Genomic DNA, 10,995 nt, shown 5'->3' with positions numbered 1-10,995 from the left:
TTCGGTACTGCCCATCCCCGCACTGGTAACATCATGTATTTCAAAGATCAACTGGCTTTCTTTTGATCCCAAATTAACCTATCACATAAATATTGTAGCTTCAAGACTTGCAGGCGAGTCATCTTCAATGGGGCTGCCCTGAAATAATACATAGCCTTAGGGAGAATACATATTTTAAGCACATTACATCTCCCTAACATCAACAAGCATAAACACTCAACCTTATCCAATTGTTGTTTAGCCAAAGACACTGTGTATCCCCAGTTTACTTCAACTAGATCTTGAAGTGACATCCTAATTTTTCTGCTCAAATACATGGCTTCATCCATAACCGGTACTTCTCCAGGACATGCTCCTTCAGTACATACAATCTGGGTTTTGGATGCGTTCAACTTGTATCCTGCCACACCACCAAACTTCAGGGTTAAGTTCTCAATCTGCTTGCTTTGGATCAGATATTGGTACGGATATATCATCGGCCTATGCTAAGACTCGCACTTGATATTGCCCACAGATTAGAGACTTTATCCTATTCATTATTTCTAACAGTACTAATAGCGGGTTAATATATGAAGCAAATAACAGGGGCGAGCTGGGACACCCCTGCTTTGTTCCCCTGCTAATATATACCGGGACCGACTCTCTGCCCATTACACATATTTTAGCCTGAGGAGTTTTATACATAGTTTGTATAGCCCTAATATAGAGAGGCTCAAACCCCATTTTGAGCATGATAGCCCACAGAAACGACCATGACACACGGTCAAACGCTTTTTCAGCGTCTAGAAAAATAATGCCTAAGCTTTCTTGCTGCACATTAGCATAGTCAACCATTGCAATCACTCTATTTAGGTAATTAACCGTGCTCCTGCCTGGTATAAAACCGTGCTGGTGCCTAGAGACTAACGGAGTAATAACTTAAACCAGCCTAGCTACCAGAATTTTTGAGTACAGCTTGCCAATTCGCATTTATCAATAATACAATCCTAAGGAATTTCGCAGGCTTGTCTTTCTTTTTAAAGACCACAATGTTGGCTTTGCCCCAAGATCGTGGCGGATTCCCCGCCTGAGCCTCCAAAAAGTAGCCAAAATATCATCCTTTATAGCTTGAAAAAGTATTCAATATACTTCCAGCAGTAATTTGTCTGGCCTAATGCTTTGCCCCCAGCTAGTGAACCCAATGCTTCCTCAAGTTCACCTTTTTAATAGGGGCTTCTAATGCTTCTCGCTCTTCTTGTCGCAGAATCACTAAATCCATTGTTTTTAAAAACATCTCTATATTATCCTTGTCCACTATTTCTAGAGTATACAGCTCTTTATAAAAGGTGTGAAATACCTCCAATATTCCTTCCATTGTTTCTACCACGCCCCCTTTCCATCTTCCAATGATACTATTTTCGGTGTTGATTGCCAACCCCTATTTTAAAATGGTCATTAAACTGACTGTCCCCTAGGAGCTTCCTATTAAAAGTAAATTACATATATTTTCTTGCCGCTTAATTTCCTGCCTGCTGCCAGACTGTGATGGGGGTTGTTATGGGGACGCAAAACCAGTGCCATCTGGATTGCAAAAGATTGGATTAAGACAAAGATTCAGATAAGTGATTGGAACATGTACCCTGCGCTCCTGACTCTTGTTTGATTTTATATATGCTGTTAATATTGCACTTTCGTTCTTGGCTTAGTTGGATCAGTAGTTTTTCCTGGGGTAGAGTGTATGTTTCAGAGGCTTGACCTTCCGTCAATACTTACCTTTTGCTTCTGCAGTCTTGCAGTCTGGTGGATGACATCCCACAGGACATACTGCAGGGCTCTCATTTAAACAAAAGCGTGATCTGTGTACCAGACACTACCATTTCCCCAAATTTGGTGTAATTCCGTGCAGCGGTTCGGGCTGTAGCCTTGTCTAAACGTCCCATGGAAATTAACATGGGGAAAACACGTTTTGGGACCCCCCTTTTTTCTCCGCCCCCACTTGACGAATCTTCTCGAGACTTTCAGGGAAGGAGCGGGCCATCTTCTTTGAGAAATTCGCGGAGATTCATCAACCCGCGCCAAAGTTATTCCCAATAGAATGTTGCGGATTTCCTATGGAAACTAGGTCCTAACTATAACTACCTACTGGCGACTGCCAGTAGGTAATATATATATATAGGGTGCTGCGACCTCGGTGTTAAGACATTAATGCATTTATGCAGTTATGCCTTTTTGGCTCACTTGAGGTCTCATCCTGTGTAATAGTGTCTATTGGGTGTATAAATATTTATTGGCAATATGCTTGTACATTCATGTTTTTTACATATATATTTATATATTGATGATTCGTTATTTATGGATATATATATTTTTATATACATTCCTTTAAACTTGATGTTATACATGACTTTGTACTTGATGTGTATTGTATATATTGTATATATCGATTGCTAGGAAAACTATTCGCATGACACTATTTGCACTTTACCCGATAGTTTGCATTATTGCCCAAATTTGCACTATTGATTTATTGGATTTTCCAGTTACTCTTAGTATGCATTGTTTACAACGATTATACAGCACTTGCACTTTAAGTACCAGTATGTGTATTCTGCAATATGGGCCGAATTCAGGGATTATCCCATGATGCGTTTTGCTTACAATCTGTCGTCTATGTCTATGACACTGCAGGACATGTGACCTTAACCTACCAATGTGTTTGCACTTCACTGAGCACTAGCACTTTAAAAATTGCCTCTTCCCTAGCATGCGTCATGTGATCAAGGCCTCTGTGGCCTCTGTGAAGGCCGAAACGTCATGCTGTGGTGTGCCACTTCCTCGAGGAAATAAAATCTATTGCTCACCTGCACTTGAGGTCTCCTCTTTTCTTCCTGCGCAGCGGTATCCAGTACAGGGCTCCGGGCGAGAGGGAGCAGGGATTGTCACATATATATATATATTCCCATCAAATTTCCCTGAAGCATTTGAGAGCGCACACGACAGCGCTCTAACCTTCCAGTCATTACTCGCAGCCTGCCTTCCTGCTTCACCTTTCTTTCATATGCCAACGCTTTTCAAGGTGTCACCACCTCTTCCTCTGGGCTGCTGATAGAACGACATTTGAGGATTGTATGAATTTACTGGATTTTATTTGTGCATTTCCCCATCTTCATTGGGCCTGTCTAGGGTGTAGGTTTCCTCAATGCCACCTGGGGTTTGGAGTCCCACATACAAGCATAGTTTTACACTTTGTTTGTAAGTTATTTGTTGTCAAATTAAGCGGGCAAATAGGTGGGTGCCGGCTGATGCAATCTGCCGGGAGGCTCTCTCTAAGGTTCAGGGTAGCCGGACATGGATCAGGAACGGCCAAGCCCAGAGCAGCAGAAATGCTTCAAAAAGGCGCCAAACCACAAGGAAGGCACTGTTGTGAATACAGCATAGGAAACATTCCCTAACAAGAGCATTTCAGGCACATCAAGGATTCCAATGAACAGCGGAATGGAAGGCACCAGGCAAAAGGAATCCCAGAGCTAAGAAACACACAGAAAAATGATTGTAAAGTACTGGGATAGTACAGGGGAAGGGCTTATATCCTGACCTCAATTAGTGGTTGTTTGAAAAAAACATCTTCCTGTCTGTAAACCCCAGGGTGCTGGAAGTGGTAGTACAGAAGACGGTGCTGGAAGTGGTAGTACAGAAGACACACATGCTTCCCAGTTATTCACCAGTAAAGTAAGGGTGTAAGGGATGGACTATGTGTACCCCTTACTCGCAGGCCCTTCCTGGAAGACACCATCATGACAGTACTTCAGTTTCTGAACATGAAAGAAAACATAACATATCAACCCTTACAAAATGTGCACACCAAATTCAAAAGAAACATAACATTATTTCTCTACAAACATAGTAGAACACAGAACAATATATAAAACAACAAACTACTATTAAAACTATAGTTCGGCCTACCTCATCAAACTACATAATACATTAATACAAACTTGCAATTAATAACATTAAAAAACTAACACCACATCACCCACACTCACTACATTTATCCACATCCCCTTACCCTTAAATCCCTGAAGACAAAACATAAAAAAGGTATAGCCTTGTCAGAACAGCAGCAGGTAAACACTACGGTCAGGAACTAAATCCATCCCAAAATAAGAGTAGTAAACTACAACATACAGGGCTGCTGCAGCTCCCTCAAGCATATTACGAGTTTCCACACCACCACACTTTCCATGGCAGTTTGAGCATCATGAAAGTGAGGTGGTGAGAAAACAGGGCCCCCTTGTGCCATGTAGATGCATATAGGGAGGCAAAACATATTCTCCCTTGTGTGCATGTACACCAGTACCTGCAGGCAATGGATTGCAGCATTCCATGGCATTTAGTTACTGCCTTTGATGTTCTCATTGCAGTGCCTCTTTCATAGGCACCGCCCTGGGAAAGCCAAAGAACTGCGAGCCAGACAGGAGAAAACTCCTGATCTGGCGGGCGGTTTGTACATGGGTTTGGTGATGTAGGAACAGGATGGTCCCACTCCAACACCATCATTAACAAGGTCCTTAATGATTTTAGGGAATGTGTAGGATTCTAATGGGATTAAATTTGCTCTTCCCACACCAATTTAACCATTTGGGGAAGGTGTCAGATAGTAAAAAGTTTATTTTTGGTATTACCACTTAAATCTAAACCATTTTGGAGTAGATGATGGATATTAAAGGGGTTACATTTACTATCGCACTCCAAAATAAACCATTTTGGTTGAGGTTTGGGACACTAAAGGGATTTTATTTATTATCCCCACTCCAACCAAAACCCATTTCGGGAAGACGTTGGATACTAAAATAGTTAGATTTACTATTTCGACTCAAATCTAAACAATTTTAGGGAAGGTGTTGGATACTACAGGGGTAAGATTTACTATTACCACTCCAATCTAATCATTTTGGGGAAGGTGTTGGACACTGAAATAGTTCCGTTATAATATTTGTCTGCCAGTGTAAATCATTCATGAAAAAGGGTTTATTAATAATAACATTAATTTATAAAGAGATGATTACTACAAGCATATAAAACAAAATCATAATTTATGCATAATGCATGCATAAAAAGAAATCAGTACTATATTATCATATAGCAATAAAAATCAAAGAATTATGACCTAAAATTCAGCTCAAGTATGGAAAAGAATACTGTAATATAGTTACAAAAATCAATATAATAAAAGACATTTTAAAAAAGTACTTAATTTAAAACCAAATAAAATACAAGAATGTAGAAATAGATATATAAATATTTTTTTAACTAAAAAGTAGTCATTAGATCGAGCATTAAAGACCTCTTGTATATACTTTAGTATATTCTTATTATTATTATATAGTTAAATGTGTGTGTATGTTTTGGGCTCTGGAGATCAGCCCTAGGACTTGTCTGCTTCTGCTTAGGGTCTTTTTTGTCTGTTTAACTGCCTCTATTTAATTGACTTGGTAGAAAACAACTAGCGGAGGTCAGTAAAATACAATAATTGTGTTCTGCTAAGAGACGTTATTTTTTTGTTTTTTTGGCCACTGCCTCTATTTAACTTTCTTGATAGAAAATGACCAGCAGAGGTCAGTAAAATATCAGAATCACTTTAGCATTCTCTAGGTTCCAGTCCATGGAAATTGTCTTCAACGAGCACCCGTAGACAATAATATTTTTTTCAAATATTGTATTCTCAGTGAAATGAATAGCGAAGACCCTTATTTTATATTAAAAGCAGAGATTTGGATTAGATAATTTCCAGCTGAAAGGCAATATTTTTCTTCATGTGTTCCCATACCTGGCTTATCACGCAGTTTGGTGCTTACTTTCCCTCCATATTAAAGTACTGTAGATGTTTCAAAAATCAGGCTAATATACTGCAAAGCTAAATACATATAAGTTCCTAAAGGCGAGACTGATTGTATTGCAAATGCTTTTTTTATAATTTGCTACACCTTTAAAACCATATACCACAAACCATTATAAAACAATGCAATCAATTACAATTCTAGCTGTTTTTAAAATAAATAATGATACATTTTATTTTAATAAATATTTTTTTTAACATTGAGAAAATATACAATTAATAAACATACGTATACACCAAATGTAATTCATTGTGTAAATAAATATTACAGTTTATTTTATTAACTTATTTTTGACATAATTAATAATTCTAAAATTGTACTGAAATAAAACAAACTTAAAGCCAGTACTTCTTAAAATATAACATTATCAATATCAATATAAAAACAAAGAATTAAAAACATTAAATAAAATATAAGAAATAACAATGTAAAAAATTATCCCCATCTGTTACCATATAACTACAACACTCAAATAAAAAACTTATAAACAATTTTATATGAAATAATACAAATCAATTAAATTAAACAAATAAAAAAAATACATTGAAAACAAACATAAAAAATAAGTATTGATGCAAAATAAATCATCTAGGCCTTTATTATAACTGTAAATGACGTTGTATCAGTTGTGATCTGATCAATTTCTAGTGCCATGGTCAGAGGGCGTGTGCGGAATGACCAACCGATGATTCCGACGGGGTCAAGGAGCCTGTCCAACTATTGATCGGAAAGTAATTCCCAAAAATGAGGTGGTGACTGCTCAGGAGCCGCTGTAGGGATTATGATGTCCTTTTCTGACAACCTTTTTATGGTAGTCGACTGTCATATATGTAAATGTAAAGTCTATTGGAAACAGACTTTGGGGCCCCTGGCAGGACCTCCGTCCCCCTATGGCCTCCTCTTTGAGACCTGGAGGGTACCTGTGTTGATCTCCCCAAAACATAAATTCATTGCCTGGCAGGCACATGTTTAAAAAGCTTATTTTTTCTATTGCAGATTGTGCTGCAGCAACTGCTCGTCCAACCGGCATCATAAGGAAACCCCTAACTGTTTATTTAAACTAATCAAATCACAATTTTAGAAAAGGTTCTAAATTTTTAAAAACAAAAAAATAAATGGGAATGCAAATTTAGTGGTGCTATAAAAATCAAAAATAATGTTAAAAAAATTACAATGTAACACTTCTAATGATCGTACAAACAAAATATTCAGAAAATAACTAATCTAAATGTACAAATATATAATGAATAATTAAATAAAATTGTGTTTAAACTTTAAAATAATTGAAACATAAATAACAAAATGAATATAAATTTCCATTACATTTTTAAAAAAAACATTTCAATATATTCACCTTTAGGTGTGAATTTATTATTAAAAACTAAAATTGCATTGAATTTACATAACTAAACAATAATAATACAAAATCAATTTGAAAATCCCCCCACGCTTTAACCATGTAAACCCAACTCTGTCCTCTTAAAAACTGTTCAAAACATATATAATGTCAAAATATAACAACAACAAATACATTTTAAAACTAAATACAAAACCAAATCAACAACTGTTTCTATTAAAATTCATATCAACAATCATACTACCTTAACCTAAAAATGTTGTTAACAACAAAGATATTTTTGTCAGCCATATAACAGACAAACACATTAAAAGCAACTCTAAAAAGAATATTTTTACCTTCAATAGTCCTGCAACAATATGATTGAATCACAATATTGTTTCTTTAATATTTTGGGCAAACATTAATCACTATTCCAGGATGCAAAAAGGAGACCACATTAACAGCAAGGCAATTATGATCTCTTCTATGCCCTCACTTTTATGCCCTACTAAAGTAGAGGAACTACAAATCTCATTTTCAGAATATGAGGAGATCTTTTTATATCCTCCTCTGTTTTAAGGTAAAGAATGTCCAGACTTAGAGGCTCATTAGGATGGCGGACGGATTTAAGTCCTTCCGCCATCCCGGTGTAAACCGGGACCACTGGCAATTCATGCGGCGGTCCCGCACACCAAATCAGGATGCGACCGCCACCATGGCGGTCGCATTTTGGTTTTTTACATTGCAGCGGGTGCTGCTAACAGCAGCACCAGCAGCGAAGTACACATGCCATGTGTTGCATTTCACTGTACCACGTGGCAGGCACCACACAGTGCCTGCCACTTGGTGCAGTGAAATGTAGGAGGGTACCAGGGGTACTCCTATGCATCCACACCTCCCTCAACACATGGGGGACCCGCAATATGCCTGCAGAGGCATTCTACACCAGCCTTTCCAAGGCAGCATTGCTGCCATAGAAATGCTGGTTTCTGCCTGTTTCCTAATATGGGGTATGGTGCCTGCTAGGCACGGCCACCATTTTGGGCCTTGTAGTCCATCCACCAGGCAATTGTAATGATTGCCTGTGGTGGTTCTGTGACAGATAGGCTTTGCGTCCGCCATGGACAGAATGACATTTCCCACTCCCTACCTAATTTGGTGGTGGAATATCGCTGTCCGATGGCTGAAAGACCGCCACTGCATGGCTGGTTGTAACGGTCCTTCTGCCATCATAATGAACACCTAAGGGCTTGATTATGAGTCTAGACTACTAGACTTATGGTCTGACAGTTCTTTTACAAGTTTGGCAATCGGACCACCATTGAACCACCATTAGCTACATGGATCAGAGATCCCTGGTGGTGGTATGGTGGTCTTGTTGCTACAATATGCTTTGCGGGATGACTCTGGTCCCACCAAGTATATTATGAGATTCCTCTCCACCCCTGTTTTCATGGCTGGTCATCTGCCATGAAAACTGTGGCACAGAGGAAATAATGCGGGTCCCACAGTGCCATGGGGTGCATGCAGGGGAGCATATGTTGTGCCCGCCTGTGTGCATGCACTCCAGTACCTGTACGGCATGGGTGGCACCAGTCCATGCCATGCAGTTACTGCCTTTGAAATTCTCATTGTGGTGTCAATCAATCAATCAATCAAAGACATTTATAGAGCGCGCTACCTACCCGTAGGGTCTCGAGGCGCTTTGGGGGGGGGGGGGGGGGTGCCGCTACTGCTCGAACAGCCAGGTCTTGAGCTTCTTCCTGAAGGAGAGGTGGTCTTGGGTCAGGCGCAGGTCGGCCGGGAGGGAGTTCCAGGTCTTGGCGGCCAGGTAGGAGAAGGACCTTCCTCCTGTAGTGGCTCTGCGGATGCGTGGGACGGCGGCGAGGGCGTGGCTGGCGGATCGGAGGTGGCGTTTGGGAGCGTAGAAGTTGATTCGGTTGTTGAGGTAGCTCGGGCCTTGGTCGTGGAGAGCTTTGTGTGCGTGGGTAAGGAGGCGGAAGGTGATTCTCTTGTTGACCGGGAGCCAGTGCAGGTCTCTTAGGTGTCCGGAGATGTGGCTGTGTCGTGGGATGTCGAGGATGAGTCTGGCTGAGGCGTTCTGGATGCGCTGGAGCCTCTTCTGGGTCTTGGCGGTGGTTCCGGCGTAGAGTGCGTTGCCGTAGTCCAGTCGGCTGGTGACGAGGGCCTGGGTGACGGTCTTCCTGGTCTCTGTGGGGATCCACCAGAAGATCTTCCGCAGCATGCGCAGGATGTTGAAGCATGACGAGGAGACGGCGTTGACTTGCCTGGTCATGGAGAGGGAGGAGTCCAAGATGAAACCCAGGTTGCGTGCGTGGTCCGTCGGTTTTGGGTGCGGTGCCCAGGGCGGGGGGCCACCAGGAGTCGTCCCAGGCAGAGGGCGAGGAGCCCAGGATGAGGACCTCCGTCTTATCTGTGTTCAGCTTCAGGCGGCTCATCAAGGTTATAGGCACCACAAAAGAACCTCTGCCCAGTGACTAAAAAAGTAATAATCTGGCGGGTGGCAAGCACATTGACGTGGCAGTGCGAAAGTGGGGCAGCGGTGTTGTGGTCCTGCTCCTGCACCTTGAACCTCGTCATCAGGCCCTAAATCCACAGTCGACCATAATTAAATGTAAATGTAAATGTAAATGTATTTGAGCTTATATAGCGCACAGCTACCCACAAAGGGTTTCCCGGCGCTTGCTTAGGGAACCCGTCCTGGTATTCCCCTGTGAGATAACACCGGCAGGGTATCCACAAGGTGAAAGCCAGGCATCCCGCCGTGAGGGGCCGTTGTGGAGATTAAGCAAGCTATTGCCCAGAGTCGCAGAGTGTGAACCCGTGAGTCGAGAAGGCACCGGAGCGAGAATTATCGAGTCCGTGAAATTTTTGAGCCCAAGACCCGCCGAGGCGGGGAATTGAACCCTGGTCCAGGGCCGATCACAGCTTCCAGGTCTGCCGCCTCTAACCCCTGAGCCACACAGATTTAACAAAACCATGCTGTTTCCCAATTTTGAAACCAAATAAAGGTCACCTTCACACTTATTGTGATGAATAAAAACAATGTGGTCCCTGTAGGCAAAATCTATCCACCTTTGGAAACAAATGCAATGGAAGCCCTTATACTATGTTGAACTGAAAATATATAGCTTGTGAATCTCATTTTTTTTTCTTGGTCTCCAGTGATCCGTATAATTTTTTTGCAGAAAGTTTCATTCTGCTACATCCGTTCCTGAATCATGATGCTGGCTTTAGAGCACCCTGAGGATCAAAAGAAGCTACAGGACCTTCTTGCCCAGAGTGTCCCTGAGTCTATTAAGGTAAGGCAAAAAAAAGGATTTATTCTTTATTTCTGCTTAACCATTTAACCAACACTACTAGCCCAGTAAAGTACCAGATGAGACCTAGTAGAGTGCAAGGAGACCATGAAGAAGATTGCAGAAAGATGAAAACAATCCAGTAGGCCAGGGAGGAGATCGCGGAGTTCCAATATGTGAAACGCTAGGAAGTGACTAAAAATCTCTGCAGCAATACGCTGAGGTCCGCAATCAGCGGTGTGCATTAGGTCATGCAATATGCATTGACTTTTAGCTCCGGGTGTTTGTACCAAGCTGAAAAATCTGCACGAATTACACCATGTGCAGCTAAGAGGGAGCAGCTTCTTTCTGCCACTCGAGTAGATTTTCTACTTGAGTGGCAGCTTCCTCAACACAAATGGATGTGTTCACAACATGAGTGGTTGTGACCATCCGCAACTGCCCGCATTGAGAAATCTTG

At 41.2% G+C, this 10,995-nt stretch overlaps 1 protein-coding gene across 1 annotated transcript in view; it reads left to right on the top strand.

Moving 5' to 3' along the window:
* The first annotated feature begins 10,457 nt into the window (after positions 1–10,457).
* LOC147678945 (glycine N-acyltransferase-like) overlaps positions 10,458–10,995 on the top strand; it is a 238,623-nt gene continuing 238,085 nt past the window's right edge. Inside the window, exon 1 of the mRNA XM_086942442.1 lies at positions 10,458–10,538. Coding sequence (XP_086798568.1) covers positions 10,458–10,538 — 81 coding nt within the window. The remainder of the gene's footprint in view (positions 10,539–10,995) is intronic.

The sequence above is a fragment of the Lissotriton vulgaris genome, chromosome 11 (genome assembly GCF_964263255.1).
Source record: "Lissotriton vulgaris chromosome 11, aLisVul1.2, whole genome shotgun sequence".
NCBI lineage: Eukaryota > Metazoa > Chordata > Amphibia > Caudata > Salamandridae > Lissotriton > Lissotriton vulgaris.
Note: the sequence above shows the minus strand (reverse complement) of the source record. Positions and strands in the feature narration are given on the sequence as shown.